This window comes from Aegilops tauschii, chromosome 3 (assembly GCF_002575655.3).
Source record: "Aegilops tauschii subsp. strangulata cultivar AL8/78 chromosome 3, Aet v6.0, whole genome shotgun sequence".
In the NCBI taxonomy this organism is placed as follows: domain Eukaryota; kingdom Viridiplantae; phylum Streptophyta; class Magnoliopsida; order Poales; family Poaceae; genus Aegilops; species Aegilops tauschii.
In genome coordinates this window covers 599145127-599172762 of record NC_053037.3, presented here as the reverse complement: position 1 = coordinate 599172762, position 27636 = coordinate 599145127, and the positions used below count along the sequence as shown (strand labels likewise).

The 27636-nt window shown below is 46.7% G+C and overlaps 1 protein-coding gene and 1 long non-coding RNA gene across 2 annotated transcripts; both read right to left on the bottom strand.

The window, feature by feature from the left end:
- Nucleotides 1–932: 932 nt before the first annotated feature.
- Nucleotides 933–3701, bottom strand: LOC141021077 (uncharacterized). The gene is made up of 2 exons (XR_012181096.1): nt 2468–3701; nt 933–1402 (listed from the first exon to the last, which is right to left on the bottom strand). It is a non-coding gene; the product is annotated as an uncharacterized lncRNA (long non-coding RNA).
- A 14078-nt stretch (nt 3702–17779) lies between these two features.
- On the bottom strand, nt 17780–22908 carry LOC109735324 (signal peptide peptidase 2). Its single transcript, XM_020294531.4, has 12 exons — nt 22703–22908; nt 22188–22288; nt 21961–22076; nt 21673–21824; nt 21486–21571; nt 20751–20878; nt 20617–20667; nt 19615–19701; nt 19448–19517; nt 18540–18676; nt 18358–18435; nt 17780–18102 (listed from the first exon to the last, which is right to left on the bottom strand). Exons 2-12 carry the CDS (start codon nt 22225–22227, stop codon nt 18013–18015), a joined length of 1035 nt encoding a protein of 344 aa, XP_020150120.1. The 5' UTR covers nt 22228–22288; nt 22703–22908; the 3' UTR covers nt 17780–18012.
- Between the last annotated feature and the right edge of the window lie 4728 nt (nt 22909–27636).

Genomic DNA, 27636 nt, shown 5'->3' with positions numbered 1-27636 from the left:
TTCTTGCTGCTCTGTAAATCACCAAATCGTACTGTAACTAACTAATGGTTTCATGTGGACAGATGAGCGATGACGGCTGCTCCTTGCTGGATTGTTCAACTCCAACGCCATTGGGTGCTCTCAAACTAGTGGCTTTATTTTAACCTCAGTTATATCTCCTTTCTAATGGATCTATACTGCGCTGTTAGCTGGTTTGCATAATGCATTATGAAACTCTTGTTATGTTATATGGTAGTGATGTTTCAGGGAATATTTCCTAGTTCATTACTTTCTACAGAAGTTGCAGTCAAGTGTACTGGTTTGACTTGATTGGTGGTTGCAATCATAGGTTGGTACCGCAAATGAGTATGGGATTGTACTAGAACTCTAGAAGTGATCCAAGTCCTGATTGACCGAATCTTGTGATAAGCAAGGCATACATAATCTCAGATGGGGTTAGATAAGCAATGCGAAGGACCACTCAAATGAAATGGCCATGAATGAACTTGCACTGCAGTGTGATCCCGAATCTTATTAAAGCCCCACGAGATTGTTTTTCATCTGGGATCCAAAACCTTGACTCGTACAGAACATACATACGGCAGAGGGAAACCCTGTTTACAATAACAGGACACGTAAAATCACTCAGTCGCACAGCATCGAAGCTCAAAAATGCTTGTGCCCCTCATCGATTCAGAAGCTACACACTTTGATTGCTTATCTGAATGCTTTTTAGAACACGTTTTTCAGTTGTCGATATGCTTGCCATATGTGCATATGCAGATTACTGTAAACTAATAAAACCTCTGTCGGAACTCGGAACTGAACTCATGTGACAGAAAACGAGATTGGACGTGTGTTTTAACTACTGTGGTGACGACTGTGTTCTATAAAAAGATGCCAAATTTGCAGAGCCACTATACAAATTTGAAGTGATAAATGGCTAGGCATCATCAGATCAGATCAGATCACATATCAATAGGTGAATGCATATACGGTCTGCAACTGCAATACAGTAGCTGGTGCAAATCCAAACAAGTATGACCGGCCGGTATAGATATCAGGAGACTGAGTATTTGGATTTCCGGTCGTACCACAGTGGTAATAATAGTAATGATATGTAGAAAAGCGTCGAGGTAGCTGATCAAGCGTCGCCGGCCGGGTCGGGAACCGGGGCTGGAGCTGGTGCAGGAACAGCGGCGGCAAACACACCCTCCGACACGGGGTGGACGAGCTGCCGCCTCCTGGCCGCCGCCCTCCACCTCCTATAACCGCAGCAACACAGCCCAAGGACGATCAGCACCACCACGGCGATCACTGCTGCGCGCACGCCGGTCTGGACGCGCTGTGACGGCTCGGTATTGTCCAGCCATGCGCTAAAGCCGGTGTCATGGCGGGCGAATTCATGGTCAGGAAGATCTTCCTGTATATATATGAAAGCAGCATGTTAAATTCGAAATTTAAGAAGATTGAGCTAAATTAAGCTCTATACCCACAAAAGAACTTGGAGGTTTTTACCGTACGTTGTACTCGAGAATTTAATGTATATATTAGGTTGAACTAGCAGTCTATATGTGATGGCTAGAATCTAGTTTGAGAACATATTGTTAATTTCCTATGGTACCATCAAGAACCAATAATCTGAGAACAGACGTAGGCATCTATGGTTCCATCATTCAGGATGAACTCTGCCCAAAATCCAGATCAAAATCTGAGAACAGCTGCTGGTCTGCCCCTCCCATTGGGACTGTGGTTCTCAAAAAAAAATTAACGGCAGAAATCAGGGGCATGTCTTTGTCTCTGTCGGTAGGCGTTTGAACAAATGCATGTCGGCTGAAGAGGCAGAAGTCTCGGCTGTCCTGATGGGACTAACAGAGCTATCTGAGTTATATGTCGGGCAAATAATCGTGGAGGTAGACTGCACTGCAGTTAGAAGAAGAGACCTCTGCCTACAAACTTTGCAGTAACGGCAGAAATAAAAAAGTTACGGTCAGGTTTTCAGAAGTCGGAGATGAGGGCAGTGAGCAGACTGGAGAATAAGCTGGCGCATGAGATCGCAGCGACTGCTAGGAGCTCTGGTGATCACAAGCGAGTAGCTGATGTGCATGGTGATAATGTAAGACAGAGAATGCTCTCTGAATGTTCCACTACCACAACATAGTTCGTGTGTGTGGTTCTCAAAAAAGAAAAGAAAAAAATCCAGATCAAAATCCATGGCGGAACTCCCACAAAAGCACGGCGTGGTGCTGACCTTCGTCCTGCCCAAGATGTGCCTCGCTGTGTTGTGTTCTGCGATGGCAGCCTCCGCCTCGACCGCGGGATTTCTAGCTCTGAATTACCCCACCCAAGTGCCCCTAATGGCTGAACGTACTACCAGAAATCCGGTCTAGTTTTATCATATCTTTCCCGATGAATCACGTAAACGAACCCTCAACGGTCTAAAATACTAATCTGATGTGTTAAAAGAAGTGCTCTGGTCTTGACGTACCTGCAGTCCGACTCCCATCGGATGATGCGCACGAAGGATGCTTGAAGAACTGGCCGGCGAAGGAAGGATCGGAGAATGCTTCACTGCAGCAGATCCGTCGTGCTCAAGTGTATGATGTGTCCAGTATGTAGAGAAGGGAGGATATGGCTTCAGGGAGGAAGCGAGCCCTGCGGCCAAGGCACCAGAACTGGGACTTGGGAGTAGGATGGGGCTGCTGCAAGCAACATGACAAATGAGTAAAGATAACAAACGGCCAAGGCGACGTAATTGGAAATAGCTTATACATGGTGATGCGGAATCGCCAGAAATGCCGTTCCTTGCTTTGGACGCATCGTCATTGAAACACTTCTCTCACAATAGATGGTTGCAGACTTGCATGCTTGACATGATAAAGAACGTAGATCAATCCCTCTTAGTTTTTTCTTTTTTTTGCGAGAAAAAACCCTGTTAGTTGACGGCACCAGCTTTACTCCCACACCTAGAATTTTTTTAAAAAATAAAATCTCCTTGAACTTTTTAAAAATCTGGCCGGAAACCCCTCTCGATACTCCATCTCTTTCCATCTTCAGGGACTTGCTTCGAGTTCTGCCTTGTCTGCTGCTTTTTTTTTCGAAAAGGGGGATCTCCCCGGCCTCTGCATCAGAATGATGCATACGGCCATCTTATTAACGAAATAAAAGGTTACAACAAGGTTCCAAAGTCTCCGACTGAAAAGAAATAAAAAGACAGCTCACACAGAGCTAAAGAGGCTGAGCACACAGACTAGCCAAGATAAGACGCCACAACCGGCTGGCTAAAGATAGATAGGTAAACTAATTGCCTATCCTATTAGATGACCATCATCCAAACCGGTTGAAGATATCCCGAGCTACCATCTCCCAACGGATAGATCCAGTAACCAAATGCTCCCTGGCCTCCATCGGAGTGAGTAGCGACCATGAACGGATCACGGCCATGGCTCGGAAAATAACCTGCAAAAAGTGAATACGTGATATTCTGTTAAAGACCAAATCATTTCTGCAAGTCCAGATAGTCCACAACAAAGCGCAAACTCCAACACGAATATGTCTCGCTAATTCAGGCTCAATCCCAGTGAGCCATGTCCCAAATAACGTAGTGACAGAATTCGGTGGAGTAATATTAAAAGCAATGTGGACCGTCCGCCAAAGTACTCTGGCAAACGGGCAATCAAAAATGAGATGTTTGATCGTCTCGTCCCGATCACAGAATCTACACCTCGTAGGTCCTGTCCAATTACGCTTAATCAAGTTATCCTTGGTTAAAATAACCTGTTTATGGACAAACCACATAAACACTTTTATTTTCAAAGGAACTTTGACAGCCCAAACATGCTTGGAGGTAGGAATGGAGCTCGAATTAATTACATCAATATACATTGATTTCACCGTGAATACTCCAGACCTAGTCAGTTTCCAGCGTAATTCATCGGGTTGTTGAGAAAGATGGACATCCATTAGTCTCCGAACTAGACGGAGCCAATCTTCTCAACGATTGCCCACTAACGACCGTCTGAACTGAATATTAAGGGGGATGGATTGAAACACCGTAGCAACGAATACCTCACGTCGTTGAACAATGCGATATAAAGACGGATATTGAATGGCCAAGGGTGTCTCGCCAAGCCAAGTATCCTCCCAGAATCGTGTACTAGCTAGCGCCGTTGCCAATAACACCTTTGTCCTATTAAACATAGATTGTTTGACTTTCATCAGGCCTCTCCAGAAAGGCGAGTCAGTTGGCCTTACTGTGACCTGGGACAAGGATTTTGTCTGTAGGTACTTGCTGCGAAGGATTTGGGCCCACATAGCATCAGTCTCAAAAGAAAGCTTCCACAACCACTTGCTAAGAAGGCATCTGTTCTTAACTTCAGGATTCTCGATACCAAGCCCCTTGATCTTTCGGTCTACAGATGATATCCCATTTTGCAAGTCTGTACTTTCTTTTTAGCTCATCACCCTGCCAAAAGAAACGCGATCGATAAAAGTCCAGTCTTTTCCTAACACCAACTGGGACTTGAAAGAACGATAAGAGAAACATAGGCATACTCGTGAGCACCGAATTAATCAGAATTAATCGGCCTCCATATGACATGAGCTTGCCCTTCCAGCAACTCAGTTTCTTCTCAAACCGGTCTTCGATGCACTTCCATTCTCTATTGGTCAGCTTTCGATGGTGGATTGGAATACCTAGGTAAGAGAAAGGTAAATCCCCCAAGTCGCACCCAAACAATTGCCTATAAGCCTCCTGTTCGTCTTTGGCTCTACCAAAGCAGAACAGCTCGCTCTTATGAAAGTTAATCTTTAACCCGGTCAATTGTTCGAAAAGGCATAACACCAGCTTCATATTTCTCGCCTTGGCCAGGTCATGCTCCATAAAGATGAGGTACCAAGCCACCCACTTGACCATTCTCCTTAGCCCTTCCTATCAAGATGGCTAACATATCAACCACAATGTTAAACAGGATAGGGGACATCGGATCTCCTTGTCTTAGGCCTTTATGTGTCTGGAAGTAATGACCAATATCGTCATTCACTTTAATTCCCACACTCCCTTTTTGCGTAAATGATTCGACCTGGCGTCGCCAGGCTTCATCAAAACCTTTCATACGCAATGCCTGTTGGAGAAATGGCCATTTGACCTTATCGTACGCTTTCTCGAAATCCACCTTAAAAATGACACCATCTAACTTCTTGGAATGGATTTCATGGAGCGTTTCATGAAGGACGACCACCCCTTCAAGGATGTTTCTGTCCGGCATGAAAGCAGTTTGGGAGTGCTGCACCACAGAATGCGCAATCTGTGTGAGCCTATTAGTCCCGACCTTGGTGAATATTTTAAAACTAACATTGAGAAGGCAGATTGGCCTGAACTGCTCAATTCTCACAGCATCCGTCTTCTTAGGAAGCAGTGTGATAGTTCCAAAATTCAAGTGAAATAATTGAAGCTGACCAGAGAACAGATCATGAAACATAGGTAGCAAATCCCCCTTAATAATATGCCAGCACTTCTTGTAGAACTCCACCGGAAATCCATCCGGTCCGGGAGCCTTATTATTTTTCAACTGTGCTATAGCATCAAACACCTCCTTCTCCGAAAACGGGGCAACCAGAATATCATTTTCAGCAGCCGAAAGTTGAGGCACATCCTCAGTTCTGGACTCATCGAGAGATACACAATTATCCTCCGGAGGTCCAAATAACTGCCTATAATACTCGGTTATATATGTTTTTAGATTATCCTGTCCTACAATAGTGCCCTCATCTTGTTCAAGTTGGAATATTCTCTTCTTTCTGTGCTTACCATTAGCAATCAGATGAAAGAATTGAGTATTCGCGTCCCCTTGGACCACTTTGCGAACCTTAGCTCGCAAAGCCCACTTCAACTCTTCTTCGCGGAGAAGTTCTTTCAACCTCTTCTCTGCTTCAGTTTTAACCTGGAGCTCAGCAGGCATCAAAATCGTGGATTATGCCTTAACGTCCAGATTCTGTATAAGAGAGAGGAGCCTGTCCTTCTCAATCTTATACACCCCACTAAGGTGCTTAGCCCAACCCCGTAAGAAGCTTCTCAAACTCCTAATCTTATTTTGCCAACGCTCAACCGCGGTCCTACCTCCAACACCCTTCGCCCATTCCCTAGCGATGAGGTCTAGGAATCCTTCACGTTCGAACCAGGCCATCTCAAAAGAAAAGGTGTTTTTGTTTCCCACGTGGTTCGGCTCCCCTGAGTCAACGAACAAGGGTGTGTGATCGGAAAAACCCCGTGAAAGAGCTTGAACCGTCACAAGCGGGAACTTCTATTCCCACTCCACACTCGCAAGAACGCGATCAAGCTTTTCGTAAGTCAGGTTGGGCAAAGAGTTAGCCCAGGTAAACTTTCTACCAGAAAGCTCTATCTCCCTCAAATCCAAGCTTTCAATAATAGTATTGAACATGAACGACCACCTGCCGTCAAAGTTATCATTATTCTTCTCCTCTCTCCTCCTAATGATGTTGAAATCACCCCCAACTAAGATGGGAAGCTGCTCGGACCCACAAATCCGAACAAGATCCGCCAAAAATTCCGGTTTAAGCTCGGGCTGTGCGGCACCATACACCGCCACCAACGCCCAGTTGAAACCATCAACCTTAGACCTCACTCGAAACTTAACCGCGAAGTCGCCCATCACTACACTACGGACTTCAAGCGAATCGCATCTCACACCCAGCAAGATACCACCCGATCTTCCTCGCGGAGGGAGGCAATGCCAATCAAAATCAACACCACCCGCAAGAGAGGAAAGGAACTGGGGCGCAAAGTTGTCTCTACCAGTCTCCGATAGAGCAATAAAATCTAAATGATGCTCCAGAGAAGCCTCGGCAAGAAACCTTCGTTTAACCAAGTCTTTCAGACCTCTGCTATTCCAAAAGATTCCTTTCATCACTCATCATGAAATTTTTTAGTAGTCCGAATCCTAGCACTCCTACGAACTGCAGAATCGGGGTAAATTTTCCGTTTCCACTTACGCTTGGGTTTACTAGGTCCTGACTCCCGATCCTCATAACCGGGCTCAGCGGAAGAAACAACTGCATTATCTATGGGCATATCATCGTCCTCAGACTCATGATTGGATGGTGCTAGATCCACACACATATTATCGAGCACTCTAACCCCTAATGCATCAATCTCATTATCATTCATGGGTTTAACCGCTGCAAGATTACGAATAGTTTCTAAGGCACGCTCCGCCTCCAAATCTAACAAATCATTCACCGAATTGGAAATCTCACTATCAGTAGCCCCGAGTGAAACTCCTAATTGGTTTGCATTATTTATAATTTCCTCATTAGAAAAATGCAATAAAGAATTAGATATGTTGACGGACATACCAGTAGAGATCGCAGCATCATGAAGCTTGGCCGCCCTCATAGCGCACCTCTGCTGCATGTCATCAACCTCCGGAAGCTCCTGAATGCGAGCACTCATCCGCCTCCCCGTCGAGGCCGGGTCCGGGATCCCGCCAAAAGCAACGACCTCCTCCCTAGTAACTCCTCGCGCTGAAACCCGCGAAGGGTCAACCAAGGATACCGGAGGAGGCGGCTGCGAGCTCCCAGACCCCTCGGACAAGTGCACAGGTACACTGGGAGGAGGCTCGGATCTCCTGACCGCCGACGAGGAAGGAGGAGTCAGGGCCGCCTGCCCCAAACCCCCCTCCTCCAACGCCACAAAAGGCGCGGGCGCCGCCACAGCCGAAGGAGAAGCGGTCCACCTGACCGCCGGCAAGGAAGGAGGAGTCAGGGCCTCCTGCCCCAAACCCCCCTCCCCCAACGCCACAGGAGGCGCGGGCGCCTCCACAACCGAGGGAGATGCGGTCCTCCTGACCACCGGCGAGGAAGGAGGAGTCAGGGCCGCCTGCCCCAAACCCCCCTCCCCCAACGCCACAGAAGGCGCGGCCGCCGCCGCCGCGCCCGAAGGAGAGAGAGCCGCGGCCGCCTGCCTCGGGCTTCCTCTGCCATCACCTGTCGGTCCCGTCATGACCAGCAATGCCGATGTCGGTATAGTGAAGGGGGAAGTGGGAGCCACCTGCCCCGACCCCCCACCCCCACGCCCCACCACAGCCGCAGCCGTTAGGGCCGAAACGTCGACCTCCGGTGGAGCAACCACCGACTCCCCGTCCCCGGAACCAACCAGAGTCCTCACCGACGATGTCCGCAGCAAGCATCCAGCCGGTGCCCCACCAGCATCCTCGAACGCCAACAAAGGTAGTGACTGCTCAAACGCATCATCAGAATCTACCCGGTCACTCCAAAGTCTGGGAGGGGCAGAGGCTGGCTCAAAGGACCCGAACCGCAACGAAGTCATAGGCACCGATGGAGAAGGTGCCGGCTCAACCCCGGTTCCATCCCCGGTCTGAGCTACAGGACGAGAGCCGTTAGTCCCCTCACGAGTCGACTCGTCAGTCGGTGCCTCCTCAGCTCCCGTACTGTCGTCCCCCTCGTGCATGTCAACATCATTCCCAATCATTGCCTCAGCAAACAGGGCAGCGTCCTCAAACTCGATCTCAAGAGGAAACACCTCTCCTCTGTAAGTCCAGTTAACCACGTCAGGCACGAACTCAATATCCAAAACACTCACTAAGATGCGGGCCACTCCATGTGCACGAGTAAAGGCCATATCCACTTTCTCCGTCTTGCCAACCATAATGCCCATACTGGCCACGACTCGAACATCCTGCAAAGGCTTAGATGGAGCCCCCGAAAATCGCAACCAGACCTGCGTAAGCGGCTTTCCTTTAGGTTCCACCTGCTGCCACTCATGGAACTCCAGAATGCACCTAGTGCCAGGAACTCTGCATAAACCAAAACTCAACAGTCGCTGCAGATCGTCCACTGAAGGAAACTCCACCTTAAAAACCTTGGCCTCAAGAGGAACGAGCTCCCAATGGAAGTCTCCCGGTGCCAGTTCCTGAAGCCTCTGCACTATCTGATCCTCCGAAACCTCACCCTGAGTAGCTTTGACAACCCCGGTGGTCAAGCTCAAAGTCTCCTCCGGAGTCTCTCTCGCTGCCGCGGACTCAAAGAACATTAGCTCAGCACAATAAACTCCATACATAGTCAAAGACGGAGCCTGGTCACGCAACAACGGGCAATCCCCCGAGGCATGTGTCGGCTTACCACAGGACTCACACAGCTCTGCCACGCATTCAGCGATGAAGTGGCCCTTCTCACCACAACGGTAGCAAAGCATCCTTTCCTTCTTACGCGCCCACTTGGACGCCCTCTCAGCATCAGACCTGTCGGTAACCTCAGTCACACTCCCAGTCGCCGGAACCTCAACAGTGGCTAAAGCCGCTACCACCTCCATTGCCTGGGGAGGGAGCTCCGTGGAAGCGCAATCGGTCTCCAGTACTGACTCCGCTTGGTCAACAACTGCCGGAGGCGGCGGCGGTCTGCGATGATACCTCCCGCGGCCACCGCCCCGACCACCGCGATGTCCACGGTGACCCCCTCTCTGGCGGTGATCCGGACCGGAAGCACCCTCAACAAAACCTCCTGGAGGCCCGAGAAACGGTCTCTCAGCAGACCCGTCACTCTGCCAGGCATAACCACGCCCCCCTCCCGTGGAGGAGGAACCCCGGTGCTGTCCATTGCCATACACATCTAACCCATCGTCCCCCCATTGGCCTCGGGGCGGAGCACGGGAGTCTTTAGAACTAGAAATCTGCCTCGTCTGAGATGGTCCCGACCGGTTTTGGGCCAGCCGCGCAACGAAGTTAGGCGGAGGCGCGCCTAGAGACTGACCTCTGCCAGTACCGGTTGCACCAGCCACGCCCATCGTTGGGGGCCTAGGCCCGCCTCTGCCCGCTGGCTGCGGAGCGACGGGCGCCGGAGGCCTGAGCCCTCCCTTTCCTGCCGCCGGTTGCAGGGACGCCACCGGCGCTGGAGGTCTAATCCCACCGCGGCCTGCCACCGGCTGAGCAACGGGCGCCGGCGGCCTCCCGCCCGAAGGCGCGTTACCACGGCCCGGTCCCGGTGGAACCCCACCGCCCGCCGGCTGCCTCTGGCCAGTTGGCCCGAGTGCTCCACGCCCGGCCGGCGGCTCCTCCCCGCCCCGCCCGGGTGGAGCGGCCGAGGCGATCCTCTTCGGTGGAGGCGGCGCAGCCCCGCGGCCAGCCATGGCCCCGAGAGGTTGGATTCGCCTCGCCCGTCCAGAACCGCACGCCGGGAAGCCTGGTGTCCCGCGCCTAGGAACCCTAGCAGCAGGCGACGGCGCACGAGCAGGGGAAAGAACGATCGTTGACGTGCATGGGGTTTCGCTACGAGGAGGGATAGGGTCCGGTTCAGCCTGGGCCACATACCCAGCTGACCCTGGCCCATCCACTCGCGGCCCCGACTCCCACCGAGCCGGCCCAGCACAGCCCAACAAGAGATTCAAACGATGCGCTCGCATCTCTGAGATCCCGATCGTCGGCACGGACGTCACGGCCGCCGCCGGCGCCGGACGAACGCCTATCCGTTTCGCATTCTTTCTTTTCTTAACAGTGATCCAAGAATCCGGCCTAATCATGTCGAAAAGCATAAGATTTGGAAGACTCACCTTAGGGAGGGGACCCTTCCATGGTCTGATCGCCGTCGCCGCCGTTCTCCGATGAACTACACGTCGGATCATCTCTTTCTTTTGTCCCGCGTGAAGTCCAATTCGTGCCGGATCGTCCGATGGCAAAACACAATCGATGGTCGTTGCCACTTCATCTTCGTTGTAACCTGAATTAAAAAACTCACAAATGAGATCTGACGGCGTCGATGACGGTGGAGAAGCCGCCGTGGTCTCATCCCCGTCGCCGTCCGCATTATCCTCGTCGGATTAGGCAAGGGCCCAAAACCGGCCTCCGACGCGCCGGCGATCACCAGAGGCCGCCGCGGTCGTGCGCACAGACGCCCGCCCGGTCGCCCGCTCGGTCGCCATCGTTGGGGACCTCCTGCGCCTCCTTGTCTGCTGCTAATGCAGCAACCCTTTCACCTTGGACGAAATTCGGTCTGCCTTGTGGAATGTGGAGCATGAATGACAATGCTAGCCCGGGAGCATGAATGTGGAGCATAAATATGATCTCCTTGTTAAACTCCTCGTTGGGGTTCTTTTTGTGCTACAGGTGAACCAGAGAACTTAAAGGAGGCCTTTGCTCATCCCAATTGAAAACCTGCTATGGATGAAGAGTTTACTGCCTTGTTGAGCAACAATACTTGGCACTTGGTCCTGCCAAGTAAAGGCAAGAATGTCATCCACTGCAAATGGGTGTATAAGGTAAAAACAAAATCTGACGGCAGTATTGACAGGTATAAGGCACGTCTTGTTGCCAAAGGTTTTAAGCAACGATATGGTATTGATTATGAGGATACGTTTAGTCCAGTTGTGAAGGCTGCCACCATTCTCTTAATTCTTTCTGTAGCTGTCTCTAGAAATTGGTGCATACGACAGTTAGATGTAAAGAACGTGTTCCTACATGATGTTCTAGAAGAGGACGTATTTATGAAACAACCTCCTGGGTATGCTGATCCAAAATCACCACACTTTATTTGCAAATTGGATAAATCATTGTATGGATTACAACAAGCACCCCGAGCATGGTACTCTTGTTTGTCATCCAAACTTCGGTCTCTTTGCTTTCGTCCCTCCAAGGCAGATACCTCATTGTTCTTTTACTCTCGTCATGGGATAGTCATTTTTATGCTTATCTATGTTGATGATATTGTGGTTACCAGTTCCTCACCACAGGCAGTTGAAGCCCTTCTGACAGATCTGCGTATGAACTTTGCCCTCAAGGATTTAGGCGCATTGCACTACTTTCTTGGTATTGAGGTAACACATGTTGATGATGGTCTTGTTTTATCACAAGGCAAATATCTGCTTGATTTGATTAAACGTCTGGGCATGAAAGGATGCAAACCAGTAAATACACCCCTACCCACGTCAGAAAAGTTATCTCTTTATGATGGTGAGCCTCTTGGAGGAGAGGACTCTACCAAGTACAGGAGCCTTGTAGGTGCTTTGCAATACCCTTGACACGGCCTGACATTTCTTTTTCGGTCAACAAAGTTTGTCAGTTTTTGCATGCTCCTACTACTGTGCATTGGACATTGGTTGAGCGCATTCTTCGTTATTTACAAGGGACTGTGACTCATGGTCTAAAAATTTGTAAGACAGATTCTATGTTGGTCAGTGCTTTCTCAGATGCGGATTGGGCAGGTTGTCCTGATAATCGCAGATCCGCAGGTGGTTTTGCGGTTTTCCTTGGCAGTAACTTGGTGTCCTGGACTGCTCGTAAGCAGCCAACTGTGTCTCGATCGAGTACAGAGGCTGAATATAAAGCCCTTCCCAATGCCACTGCAGAAATTATTTGGGTTCAGAATCTTGTTATAGAGTTGGGTGCTCCTCATCCCAAGTCGGCTTCTCTTTGGTGTGACAATCTTGGTGCTACGTATTTGTCTGTCAATCCTATTTTTCATGCTCGGACGAAACATATTGAGATTGACTATCATTTTGTTCGCGAGCGAGTTGCAAACAAGTTGTTGAATATCAGGTTCATCCCTGTAGGTGATCAAGTGGCAGATGGATTTACAAAACCTTTGACAGCTAAGCAGTTGGAAACTTTTCGTCGCAATCTCAACTTAGATAGTTGTGATTGAGGGGGTGGGGGTGTTAGACATTGTATTCTCTGCGTATATACACGGTGTATGTATAAACCATGTGTATCATGTTTGTAGGCGTGCGTGTGCTCTGTTGGATGGTTGGGCCGGTAGGATCGATCTCTCCCTCGTTGTACCTATCATGTAGATAGATGAGATCGATCCTAACCTCCCACAACCTCCTCTCTGTAATCTCTTCGGCCTTGTGCCCATATAACACACAGGCGTCCCTGTCTAGCGGCATACGCTTCCAGCCTTTTCTCACAGTAACTGTTATTGGTGTTGCAAAAAGACATGTATGAGAATTCTTTAGCACGAGGAACAAACAACCTAAGGAAGTGAGTATCGGGCATCATGCTCTGGGTGGGAGCGTGTACAGGGTCGATGGTGATGGTGAGGAGTAGTCGGACGATGTTAGTGTGAGGGTTGGAAGGGGTGGGGAATGGAGACATGGAGAGGGGAAGGAAGGGGAAGTAGGGTTTTTGGGTGGGGCTTGCGCCTGCGTGTCCGGGATGGTGTTTCCTATTCCACCTGTAGATCGTTGGATAGAGACCACACACGGTATATATCACATGCGGCAAAATGCACAAAATGACCAAAAGACGCAACTAATTCGCAAAGTGAACCGTGGGTGGAACTATTTCACCGAGCTGACCATTTTGTGTAGCGCCCGACAGGTCGGCGCTACACTACACTGAGTAGCGCCTGACTGACAGGCGCTACACTCCTGGCGAGCGTGGCACCCTAGGGCCAGGCCCGGCCCTACCCCTGGTATGCAGCGCCTAGCTGACAGGCGCTATCCTGCCATGTGCATCGCCTAGCCGACAGGCACTATGCTTCCATGTGCAGCGCCTAGCACAAAGGCGCAGCATAATGACTTAGTAACCGCAGCGGGCCGGCCCTCCCCCATCCCACCCCCATTCGTTGCAGGACCAAACAAAGAGTGGCGGCGGCGGCTCTCTCGTCTCCCCCTCTCAATCCCCTCTCCAAAATCCTTCAGATCTGACGATTTCGTTCGTGGATTTCTTCCCCAATCCATACTAAAAGGTAATCTCCTCTGATCCCCCTCTTTCTATCTGAAAAATCATTCACAGTTTTCAGATTTGTGCAAGTTTTGGTGGAACCCTTGTTTTGCTTGGATTCAAAAGTTATATGAAAAATGGAAATAGTGTGGTGTGATTTAGGAATTGTAGATGATTTGTAATCATTGTGGAACCCTAGTGTTGTTGATTTGTATTGTAAATCATGGTTCCACAGAAATTGTTTCGTATATATGAAAAAAAAGTCACATATGTCACATATGTATGATTGTTGAGATGAAAATATATTAGATGATTATTTGGATTATTGTATGATTGTTGAGTATCATTGCTGAGTACTACATGAGTATTTAAATTTCTTTTAGTGCCTATTGTAAATCATGCTTCCATAAGAATTTGTATGAAAGAATGCTCATATTTGGTTATATTCATCTCAAGTGTACCTATTGGTTTGCTCATATTTGGTTATAAGCCGAAACCGTGCTCACATATGAAAGAATGCTCACATATGTCTATTGCTTGAAATATGTAGGATGGTGTGGCTTCTGGATGATTACTATGACGTTGGACACCGGGTCTACTTGATGTCGGAGAAGAAGATGGTAACAAGCATACTAGTTTGTAGTTTCTAATTTGTGTTTATTTCGAATAGACATGTCGTAATACTCTGACCTGTATGTTTGCAGAAATTTTTACCCCTGAAGATTCGGTCTCACGGGGCTTCGTCGAGTGTCATGTCGTACGATGAGCGGTACACGCCGTACATCTAGATGATAGGACTCCTCCCATTCATTCAGCTTGTCAGCCGGTCGACGCCAAACCTGAACGTTGTGGCAATCACCGCACTTACGGATCGGTGGAGGCTAGAGACGCACAGTTCCACCTCCGGACCGGGGAGATGACCACGACACTTTAGAATGTTTCCATGATCCTTGCACTTCCTATCGAGGGGAAGCCTTTGTGTATGAGAACCGATTATGAGGGGTGGCGCCAGCAGATGGAGGCCCTTATTGGTATGGCTCCTGCAAAGGCACTATCCGATGGAGACAAGAAAGAAAGAGTCGTTGTCGGCGCTCCTTACACATGGATCGTAGCAAACTTTGTGCATTGCCCTAAGGATGCTAATAATGTTATCTGGGACTCTCTTTGCTGACGGCGTTGGCAAGACCGCTCAATGGATGTGGCTCAAGGCGTTGCTGTCCTGGACAACAAATTTAGCTAGGGTTTGGTGGCACTGGCCTACTTGTACCGGCAGGTAATCAATTTTTCGTAGTTTATTTCTACATTACCAATGCAATCTTGCCATTAACTGAACCTTGTTTGCCTTTACGTGCAGTTGGACGATGCTTGTCATAGGTCCTCAAAAGAGGGTTGCATTGGTGGTTGTATGCTCCTACTTTCGATATGGGGTTGGGAGCGCCTGCCAGTTGGACGCCCGAAAGAGGTATCGTTCAAGCCTTGGGATGATCAGGACAACCCTCTACGGCTCCCTACTTTGGCTTACAAGTGGGACGTGGTATCGGAGATGACGAGTGATGTCAAAGTAGGGAGCCTGGGCCAGACCGGACCGCGCAGGCCAACGGTCCTCTTTTCAGGGACTGGACCGGCGAGGCAAAAGCCCGGGCTGGACCGGCGGACCGGCCAACCACTCATCGGCGGCGAGAGGGTGACCATGGCGTCGGGGAGTGAAGGCTCTAAGCCCTAATCAGAAGGGGGAACAGCGCGGGAAGGTGCAGTGATTCACGTAGAACACGATGGTGTGGTCGGGGAGGCCGGGGAAGCAACAACGGCGACATAATCAACGATGAATGACGGCGGCAGGAGTTCGGTAAGGAGGAAGATGGCGATGGCTTCGGAACGAATCAGGCCGATTCATTCCGTGGGGACGTAGATCTCCTGGTCGCGGAGCTCCTGGACATGGTGGTTGGTCGTGGGGAGGCCGGTCGCTGCGTCCGCGAGAGGTTGTGCACTGGACGACGGCGGCTGCGGCACAGGTGTGTGCGTGTGTGCGTTTTTTATGAGCGAAATGTGTCCTGCGGAATCGAGGCACTCGGAGGGATTGAGGAGAGCTCAGGTGAGTGGCTGGTGGAGTGGTGGTGCGCGAGCGGCGCTCGCCGCTGGGATGGGAGAGGAAGACGGCGGCGTCGCCGCTGTGATTCTCGGTCCGCTCGTTCGGCTCGGTTAAAGCCCGGACCGGACCAAAGCTTTGTTGGGCCTGATTCTTGAGCTCGGACCGACTGATTTTTTGAGCGGGCTAGGCCCGAGCTGGCCAGGACCGAGCGGGCCACGAGCCGGTCCGAAAGACTGCTCGTGTCGTCCACCCTGATGTACAGGAAGTACACCAACCAGATGGATACGCTTACCGCTGAGCAGGTAAACATTGACATTACATCACTCATTCTCATGCTCTCTATGAAAACTCGACATCAATGTTGCCATGTTCTGCTATGTTACAGGTGGAATGGGAGCCATATGGTGCTGGGGATAGATTTGGTGTAGCACACACGGTCACGCTGAATCTGAAGTGCCTGTAGGAAAGGCATCTTTGGCTTATGCGGTGCCCATTGATATGCAATTTGGGCGGTTGAGTTTCATCTGCCACATCGTGTCTACCGGCAGTTTGGGTTGTTTCAGGGTCACCTGCCGGAGTAGGAGGACACGGACCACCAACTTCACAGGTAAGCGAGCATGAACCGTGAACACTTAGCATCGTGATGTCCTTTTCGATAGTGCTAATATTGAGCTTTTTAACACACAGGTTGGATAGGAAAAAACAACGAAAGATAAGGATTGGGATAAACATCATAAGAAGTATGTCAACATGTTCGAGTTATGCTTAAGTACGTCACTATGTTCAAGCAAAGTGCATGTCGTCTAGGCGCTGCACATGGCAGGATAGCACATGTCAGCTAGGCACTGCACACCAAGGGTGGGGCCGAGCTTGGCCCCGGGGTGCCACGCTGGTCAGGAGTGTAGCGCCTGTCAGTCGGGCGCTACACAAAAGAGTTAGGTATGTGAATTTGTTTCGCCCACGGTTCACTTTGTGAAATAGTTGCGTCTCGAGGTCATTTTTTCCGTCACCTGGTGGCACCAGTTTCCTTTTTTCCGAGTAGTTTATGTAGTTCTTTTTGCTGCTTTTCATTTTATTAGTCTTTTTCTTTATTATTTTCTAAAATTCATAAAATTTTGAAAATTCATAAAATTTTGAAAATTTATAAACTTCCAAATATTAATGAAACTTTAAATAATTCATGAACATTTTTTAAAAGATTGGTCAACATTTAAATAAAAAATTGCGTGAAATATCTTGAGAATTCATGAATATTTTAAAATTTTGGAAAAATATTTACATTTGTGATCATTTTTTAACTCACAAGAATTTTTTAAAATTCATGAGCCTTCTTAATAAGCGTTGGAGGTTTTTCAAATATGCAACAAACATTATTTTATGTAAAGAAACATACCCAATATTTCATTCTCCACTATGTAAATTTACATTTATAAACTAATCAATATTTTTTCTAGAAATGTGGTACACAATATTTTTCTGGAAAACAAACAAAATAATCGGCTCAAAAACCAACCATCCCTAACATACATCATTGCACGTACATTATACAAGAACATAAGGAACAAAACAGAGGAGCCGAAACCACCTGACAGACAAGGCCAGGTTTGGGAATCGGCAATTCCAAAGGTGGCGCACGGTATAGGAGGTGTTGTGAATTTTCTCAACAACAAAAAAAAAAGGTCTTCAGGACAGGGCTAGGTTTAGAGATGCCCTAAAGGATCATGACCTGTTGTTAGTAAAGGTTTTACAAAGTGGAGTAGCATGCATATACAATGATAGAGCAATTGATGCGCTGGCCAATAGTAGAATGAACAAAGATGAGATAGTATATCTTTCATTTGCATACGAGAGATGGTGCGATGAGAAAGTAGACAAGTTGTTCCGATCTGCTGCAAAAAACAAAACAAGAAAAAAAGAAAAAGACATGTTGGCCAATTTTGGGATACAACAGCTATCATGACTGAGTCAACTTCTGGTACTTAATGAACCAAGGGGCAAAAGTTGGGCGGCAGCAGGTATATATAGTCATGTCACAGATTGGATTATGTTGCAAGTCTTTTAGCATATATATGTTCCCTTTTCGTCCATCATCTACCACTCACCAAAACAAATAGTTAATGACCTTTCGAAACAAAAAGAGTTCTATCATGTGAATCGTTTTTCGATTCTCGAGATCATACAGCCTATTTGAAATCCTGCTTTGGTTTGGTTCTCCTCTCCTAATTAATTAAAAAGACCTGACCCGAGCGAGCGCTAGTCCACCTTTTTGCTCTGACTGGAATCTTCATCTTCTTCCTCGGCGGCTCCCTCCTCCTCGGGCTGCGTCTCGGTGAACTCCAGTAGCTGCAATGTACAATAGTCAGAAATGAGGCTTGCATTTTTTACAGCAAGCGATTTATAGGTACGATACAATAAGAGATGGAAAAGAAAAGTAACATGGCAATGTCTTAAGCACAGCGAAGGACGAAACAACTGGTACTAGTGTACAAGAATCCTTTAGAGTCTTGCAGAGTTGAAAAGGTACAGTTCTGCAGAATTACGTCTTTTCTTGAGGTGAATTTACCCAAGACGAGGTTGGAAGCTGGTCAGAGGTCTTACCGGCTTTACTTCACCATTCCACAAAGAGTGAACTGCCACAAAACCAGTCACGCCAGGAACGATGTATAGCAGAGCAGGCTGCGTATCAAAAACAAAACACGGGGAAAGAAACAGGTGTTAATATTTCAGAGATGGACAGACATCACGAGCAACGAGATGACCAGAAATGTAACAGAACTAACCTGTGCAGCTTGAAACCAGTTCATCACAACGATTGTTACTGTCATGCCCGCAGTGTATCCCAAAAATGCACTATTGAAGTAACGGTTCTTAATGTTTCTTGAGACATCGAAACGGAGTGCAAGTGCAACAAATATACCTGGAATCATAATAACAAATATAATTGTATGTTATAAGAGAGTGCTTGTGGAAACATGGGAGCTATGCATGTTTTCCAATATTGAATGGGGCAGAACTTCTTTTCAACAGGCTCTAATTTTGGTTATATACTAAACAGTTAACACAGAAGACAGCAGGAATGACTAATGCATCATTACAACAAAATATTTTCACCAACCAAGCTCATCCTTAGGAAATGAGGATGCATTGTTTGCCAGGCGATCAATATAAAACTTTTGATTCAATTTAGTTCCTGTGATCTACAAAAACCAAGCATTCATCGTAGTTCCAAGCTAATTTTTTATGTCTCCTTATGGACAGCAGAACTCAGATTGGAAAATACATTTTGTGCTGGAAGTTATCGAAATCATAACTACTTTCTGAAGCTACTGGATACCTACAATCCTGATATCTGGACTGGAGCATATATTTGTTTTATTAGTAATGGCCCAAGAGTCCATGCAATGAGATAGCAAAAAAACCATAGAATCTCCCACCCAAATCTAGTAAGTCAACGATATCTGACTACATTAAATAAACAAGCAACTACAGGTTTCTTTCCGCAGCCAAGTCACCTTATATCAACAGCAATCCAGTTGTAATGGCAGCTAGACTAGCAGCTCACCATAGATCATTAGTCAGATTAGAGTTGTGCTAGTACTATTAATTCGAAAATCAGAAAAGAAATCCAGTATCGCTGCAAATATCACTAGAATATGAGAGAAAACTAGCCAAGGCTTTTATCACTAACCAGGTATAACAATATCACCAAGACCAAGCATAGAGAACGGGCGTGCGGCATCCGCGGTGGGAAATAGAAGCTACAAAAGGAGAGGAACAGATGGATAAATTGAAATACTCATCATGGAACAAAATGACGTTGACAATAATGTGAATTCACCCAAACAAAACACTAACCTTTATTGGAGCATCAAATGATTTGGCAACACTGACCATAACTGGAGTGAAGAAAACCCAGAAAATGTCATACACAAAAAGTCCAGCCTGAAATTATAAAAGGAATTGAGCAGCCATTCACAAAACAATATTAAGAAATAATAAAAGGAAGGGCTCAGTGACGATATGTGAAACTACAGCAGAGACTGACTAGGACTGCCATTTTTATAAGCCATGCACCAACAAGAATTTCAAAAGTTGTAGAGCTAGTAGTAAACAAGTCATAGTTCCAAATTATCCAATTCACGAGATAGTAAGATCACAGTTCAATCCTAATTGCCAGAGGATGAGTACAATACAGACGATGTAGTGAAAATGCAATCATGAACTTGTTGCCAACACGATACAACCAATCAGAACCAATTTGCTGAAGTACCGAGTAAAAACAGAGAAGGATCATTTATAATACCATCACAGTAAAAGTAGTGCAGGATTGATACTAGATTCTATAATATTACAAATAAATCATAAAAACAAGGACAAAAGCATTATCTACCATGCATATGGTGAGCTGCTAGAAACAATATTAATTATATTAAAAGAAAAGGTATATGCAATACCATGATAAGAACAATCACTAGAGATGAAAAATTCAGATCATTAATAGTCATAAAGCACTACATAACACTGGATTCCCAGAAAAATGAAAACTACAGACATTAATAAAGTGATAAAGCACTACATAACACTGCTCTTTTCATACCCAAAAGAAAGGCAACCAAAAGTTATAAGATATCAGACACTTCTAATTGCATTTACAGTACCTACATGACATGCTACTTTCTTCAAATTGTATTTATGGTACATGCACGTCATGCTTCAAAGTGAGGATTATGAAAGCAGAGAGGTGAAAAGGAGGAAGACATGTGGGTGGCTGAAATAATGAAAGGTGTTTACAAGTACACCACTAGAAAATAGTGATATTAAGTTTCAGTTCGTTACAAACTTTGAGTGAATCCATACCAAGAGAATACCACCGGTTTTGAATGATCCTAGTGATAACATCTCAATTCCCTGCAAGATTAAAACTGATGTATTAAAGTTTTGAGCAAGTAATAAGCAGGGAGGAAAACTCAGAAGTAGCAGTAAGGGCAAACCTGAATGCAGAAAGCAAGTCCCAAAACATTGTTTGCTAGCCAATGCTTCTTCATGGCATACCATACGCAAAAGAAAAATCCAGGGACTGAAGCGACAACTTGAGACTTGGTAAACTCCACCGACAGTGCTGAAATATGAAGTTAATGAGCTTAAATCACCATCAAGACTCAAGCTTGTAAAGGGGGATAGCATGAAAAATTCTAAAATGATCAAGAAGTCGCAATCATTTTGTGATTGTCAACAAGGCTGAGGCTAATAACAAACTCAAGAAGAGTGATCAGCCGCAGCAAAAGCATTGCAAATCTAGCAAACAATGAGACCCATATCAAACAAAACATTGTCACAAAAAAGTGTGTGTACATGCCATTTAATTGTTTACAGGCAACAGGATCTTCTATAATTTCACTCTTTGATTTATCTTTATTCTTTGTGCAAAATTCAACACATGGTCCCATGGAGGAAATGAAAACTATCATGTTGCCAGAAAAGGAAAGCATCACTGCTGAATTTTCTTCAAGTCTTATTTAGTTAGGGTACTCGATAAGTAAGATATGGACTCTTGGTTAGCACATTACTATTATAAAGTACATGGCAAGTTGGAGTTACTAGAGATGCAACAAAACAGTGGCTCAAGACAGTATGGACTAGTAACAGAAATTATGTGTGTTTATTTGACATGAGCTACAAGATGTAGAGCAAAGTGAGAAGCATCAAAATGAAGGTGGGAATCATACAGTGGAAATATGGAGCACGCCAGACAATGGCATTATCGTTCCATCCTTCTGGAAGAAAACGTTTGACGGTAGGAAGCAACGTCGCACTGCATCAGAAAATAGGGGACACATATAATCTCAAGTTTGTGTTCGCACTTTGAAGTATTTACATCTGTGGAAAAACTCTTCAAAGAACAGTTGGAATTACCAGAGAGCGGCAATGCCAAGAATGAAAAAGTAGGCAGTGAGAACAGTGTTGACCAGGTCCTTGGAGAGAAACTTGAACAGAAGGAATAGCGACAGAAGCATAGCACTCCCCACCAATGGGAACCGCATAGCATGCTCTTTGGACATCGTCTCCTGCACAAGAAGAAACGAAGAGGTTGAGTTGGACAGAGCGATACACAAAAAATTCATGTTAACCTATCGCCGTAGTGACCAATCAGGAGATACGTTAACACGGAAAAGATTAGACAGGGGAACATGTTGCACTCACAGCGGGTGGAGTTGACTTGACGGAACGGTAACAGCCCACATAGACAGTAAGACATGCTGTCAGTATCACATTCAAATTTGGGTTCACATTGATCACGAGCGGTGCCAAGCTCAAACCTGCAGATGCCGAAACACGCATTAGGACCACGAGTCAGGCAAACATCCTATCAGGTCGGACAAACGATAGGTAACGGCCACCGCCAAAGCGTGAATTTTGAAGAAGCGTACCAGCAAGAGCCAAGTTGGCAGCACGCTCATGTGTTTTCATTCTTCAGCTGGATGGTTTTGTCCCTCCTACGTTAGCTCAGGAGCTTCAGAGTGCCGTGTTCCTGCCGGAGCAAAAATGTAAGCCAACGCCTATGAGTACAGGGACAGATCTAGACTAGATGGTATGCGGCGGCACGCCTCAGAAGCTGTCAAGGTCCCCTAGAGGGATTTAACTAAGAGAATCGATGTCTAGAAACAAAGTAAACTACAGTTTCCTGCACTGCCGCGCCACCTCTCACTTCCTCCCTCGGTACCAACCAGATCTGCTAAATCCTAGGGGACGGACTGCTCGCCGGATCCGGAAATATTAAAGCTTGGAACTCAACGAATTCCTCCACAGGCGGCAGGGGAGAGGAAAACCCGCAGCACGCGCGTGCCCCCGATCTAGACGGTGCGCCGGGTGCGCGGCGGCACGCCCGCAGGTCGTGGGCAGGTCCCCTAGCGGGATACAGCAAACGGAATCGCCGGATTCATACCTAGTCGCCGGCGGGGTGGAACGCGATGCCCCGGCGAGGGAGACGGGACGGCGACGGCGGCGGCGGCGACGCGCGTGAGAGGCGGAGGGGGTCCCCCGTCGGCGCCGGCGTCGGGCCGGAAGGAGGTTTGGGGATCCGGCTGGGTTCACGCGTGACGCGAGGAGGATTTGGGTGGAAGGGAGGAGGGGAGTAGTACTTGTACTGCAATAGTATCCCCGGTTGGGGACGATGACGACTCGGATGCCGGATCCGGCCGTCCGTCCTGAACGGCGACGGTCCGGATTGCTCCGGCCACGTAGAGAAACCTTTTCTTATCTTGCCCAACCAAAAATACAATCGGAATTGGAATGTTTGATGTGTCAAATTGGTACCATGAATTATGCGCGTATGTTCATAAAATTTAGTTTAGATGGAGACCTCAAACAAAAAGCGGTGTACGATGCCGAGCAGCTCAACACACGGGGAGAAATTTTGGAAGACGATGTGGAGGTTGCGTGTTCATCTGAAGTTCGGCGTTTTGGTGGCGGGTTCTTTATGAAGTTTGTGCCGGCATGCGGGAAGATGCGGCGAAGACACATTAGAGATGATGCGGTGTGTCCCATGTGATGAGGAGTCAGATATACCATGCTCCGGTACAATGTGAGCATGCATTATTATTTTAGCAGGCGACGTAAATTTTCCCCGATGTAAAGCTGCCTTGTTTACACCCTCTGACATGGTCGAGGGACATCTTGGATAATCATTTGATGAAGAAAGAGCAAGTTGCTATCATTATCTCCGTGATGCGGGACGAACCGTGATAAATACACTTCCAAGGAGGTCGCTGCAGCGGTCTATGGAGCTCAATGAGAGTCTGGACATTCCCGTGCATTAGTGCCTAGGGGTGCGTGTCCGGTACATCGACATGGTTGGAAGGTATTTAATCAAGGATGGCTAAAGATGAATACTGGTGGAGATACGGACACGGTGAAGGAGTGTGTGTCATGGTGCCGGGATCATAATGGGCAGTTTCATATGGGGCAATGCAACAAATATCCTGCTATGTATGATCCCTTGACCACTGAAATGTCGAGGTGTTATGATGTTGGCAGTGATGAATGACCTGCACCAGATTGTGATTGATACGGATTGTTAGATGGTCTCATAAGCGTGGCGTCAGGGGTGATCGTTTAGTCGGAGGACACGTCATTAGGTAGATGCACATGTATCTCATCAATTTCTAGGATTTGACCTGCAATATACTCGTCGGGAATCTAATGGAGCAGCCCATAGATGTGCCAAGTAAGCTTTATCTATAGAGACTGATGCTACCATGTTTAGTGTAATCCCTGCTTATCTTATTGACATTTTGCAAACGGACATGATCCACACGAATGAATAATATGCCTTGAGGGTCATTCTAAAAAAAACTAGATTGGATGTTGATGCACCTATTGAGGGAGTCCTGGATTATGGGGTCCTCGGGTGTTCGAGCTGTGTAGCATGGGCCGGACTGATAGGCCATGAAGATACAAAATAGAAGGCCTTCTCCCGTGTCCGGATGGGACTCTCCTTTGCATGGATGGCAAGCTTGACGTCCGGATGTGTAGTTTCCTTCCTCTGTAAACCGACTCTGTACAACCCTAGGCCCCTCCGGTGTCTATATAAACCGGAGGGTTTAGTCCGTAGAGGCTATCAGAATTTGCATAGGCTAGACAGCTAGGGTTTAGCCATTACGATCTCAAGGTAGATCGACTCTTGTAACTCCTATACTCATCAAAGTCAATCAAGCAGGAAGTAGGTATTACCTCCATTAAGAGGGCCCGAACCTGGGTAACATCATGTCCCCTTTGTCTCCTGTTACCTTCGATCCTCAGACGCACAGTTCGGGACCCCCTACCCGAGATCGGCCGGTTTTGACACCGACGCCTATATGTGATGTTCTATGCAGAAGTTGTAATCATCCTAACGGTTTTGTGGATATGTTTACCTTTACCTCTCGCCCGTTATATAACACACTCATCTCGTCCCAATTTTGCATTGTTTTTCATCTTTATTGGTATTTGTGTAATATAGATTCTGCACATTTAATGGACGAGGTTTCTTCTCTCTCTATCTGATTCCAAAATTTATTGTGCATTTTATAGGGAATAATTACTACTATATTTTGTGTCGTTCTGCTGCTTGAGCTTCACCATAAATCAAAGTCACCCGCCACACATTAGGGCCCAACCCCTCCATCTTAGCATCAATATGGTATTGTGAATAATTTGAAACCTCTAGTTTCATTTCCTTGTTCCAGAACAAACCAAGGCCTCCACTCCTACCGGAGATGCCAACAACAAAACTACAATCATAACCTAATGATAGCTTCCATTCTATCCTTACTTATTTGATTCTTAACAATTCCTAACACCTTCAGGACAATTTTCCTCGTGATTCACAAAGCACTCGGGCTATAGCGATGTTGCCCGCACTATGATAGTTCCATGCTAGAAGACTCACTAATTTCGGTAGTGATTCTCAAGGGAGGCCACCGATAAAGCCAGACGATCATTCTTGTTCGATGGTTGGTTCTTTTTCGGTCTATTCAAATCCCTCTATGATATGCACTCTATAGGTGGCAGCGGAATATTACTAGGATCCACCCTTTCTCCGTCATTTCCAACTGTTGCAACTAGGGTCAAATCAAGGTTCTTGCATGTTGCACTCCCTTTCCTTGCCCAATTGTACTCCTCTCCATCTGGTTTAAGGGGGTTAGATGCAGTGTTGTCATTGTCCTCATTCTCAGAAAATGCGTCACTTGAGGATCTCTTTTGTGGTGCATGTCCTTCTCTAACAGTGTTGTTGTATCCATGTCCCCGGTCTCCCCAAGAAGCAATCACGCCACCTATAGGAGCTACATAAGCCACATTTATGTGCTGCAACACCGGCCATCTTCCCCACTTTTATCTTTCACCTTTGACACCCCATCACCGCACTCCTCGTGGCCATGCCCCATTAGTGCACAGGCTTGACAATGAAAAAGGAATCTTCTCATATTTCACAATTAGCATTTGTCTTCATTCTCCTTCAATTACCAGAGGCGCGAATCATGTCAAGGGTTTTGTCATAAGACCATGAGCACACGCCCTCACATTGTCTCTCTCATAATAGAGATTCAGCCAGAGCTACACCTTGTGCACCTTCTCAATCGCATGTGTGTTAGATGGTCAACCCCGACTCATGGCGATAAACGTCTAACATCGTAGATCTAAGCCCACACATACAAACCATCCAGAACAATCGACTCGGGATTATCCTTGCCATAATAGTCCTCATGATCACTGTCGAGGGAATTCCCCACCGGGTAGAACCATGATGACATAAGGCCCAGCTAAGAGGTCCATGCATGCCTAGGCCCATGAACGGAAAGCATCAAATAAACACCAGCAGAAGGTGGTGGCGGCCCAGCCAGAGTGGACACCAGTCGGGGGATCTTCATCACTCGGTTTGCCCGTTAGTCGGTTTGCCCATCAATCGGTAGCTTTATCATTCATGATGTAACCAGTCGGATTTCATAGCAGTCCAACGCCCCGGAGCATTCAGAGAGGAGTTACGCATGGGGCTTCACTATACAACAAATGTCAATCATTACCAGCCGCTTCCTTAAAAGTTCCTAAGGCGTTCGTTTCACTCATAATGGACATGAAACTGTCGGTATTCAATATGTCATTTAGTAGCACTTATGACCAACCAATGGACCCTACTGCATGGTGGAATCTATATAAGCCTGTCAGGGATTCTAAGGTGAGTGTTCGGAACATCTGAAATGTCAAACTCATATGCAAGAACAACTCCTAGAAAGACAGGACTAGGGCTTTTACCTCCACCAAATGAGGGACCTGAACCTGTATACGATCCTATGTCACCCATTGGCATCTCGGTAGAATAAGCCCCATTCATACCCCCCACTTGCTGTGAGATTTGGCAACACGAGTACACGACAGTTGGCGCCAACTATGGAGCTGCGCATCTATCGATCAATGGCGTAGATGGCCTTTCCTTCTTCATCGACTTCCGGCACCGAGCTGATCCCGGGGGTGATCATCTTCTTCAAGTCGATTAGTTTCATTGCTGAAGATTTCATGTCGAATGTGCTCGCACCTTTTGAGCATTTTATTTTCAAATTTGCATTTTTTCTGAAATCATGTACATTTTTTCCAAATTCATGAACATTTTATACATTCGTGAACATTTTTTTCTAATTCATGAAATTATAAAAAAAATTGCAAACATTTTTTGAACTTGTGAACATTGTTTTAAACTTGTCAACATTTCTTGAATCGGCCAACATTGTTTTTTGAAAATTTGGGAACAGTTGTTTGAAATTCACAAACAATTTTATTTTGTGAACATTTTTTTTCAAATGCATGAACATATTTGAATTGATGAATTGTTTTGAACAAGCGAACATTTTTTGAACATATGAAGTGTTTTTTGAAAATTGGGAACAATTTTTGAACTTCGCGACCATTTTTTGGTTTTCTGAACATTTTCTAAAAAAATCGTGAAAATTATTTTTATTCGTGATTTTTATTCAAATTGATGAACTTTTTTGAATACGCAATTATTTTTCGAAAACATGAAACTTTTTTTGAATATGCGAACATTTTTTAAGTCCACGCACATTTTTTGATTTCTTGAAAAAAATCAAGTTCTCTAACTTTTTATTGAAAATTTTCTTTTTATTCAACAACATGGAAACTTACAAACGAGAGGCAAAATACGAGAGGGAGAAGCCAGCCCATTTGATGTCGCCAGATAGAAAGGTCCCAGTTGTATGGGCACGTCGGTTACCAGCAAATCTCGGGCGCTCCTAAATCTCGCCTTCAGCGAGTCTGGCTTCGGACTCGCTGAAGGCGCGAGCGATCTGGGCCAGCCCACGAGCGCGGGAGGTCACGTCCTCTTTTTCC

Excerpts from the sequence above, each read along its gene's own strand:
- LOC109735324 (XM_020294531.4), bottom strand. The coding sequence starts at position 22,227 with ATGAAAACACATGAGCGTGCTGCCAACTTGGCTCTTGCTG. Across the intron at positions 20,879-21,485 it reads GCGTGCTCCATATTTCCACT|CACTGTCGGTGGAGTTTACC; the intron begins GTATGATTCCCA and ends TTCATATTTCAG. Across the intron at positions 18,103-18,357 it reads GGAATGGTGAAGTAAAGCCG|CTACTGGAGTTCACCGAGAC; the intron begins GTAAGACCTCTG and ends TGTACATTGCAG.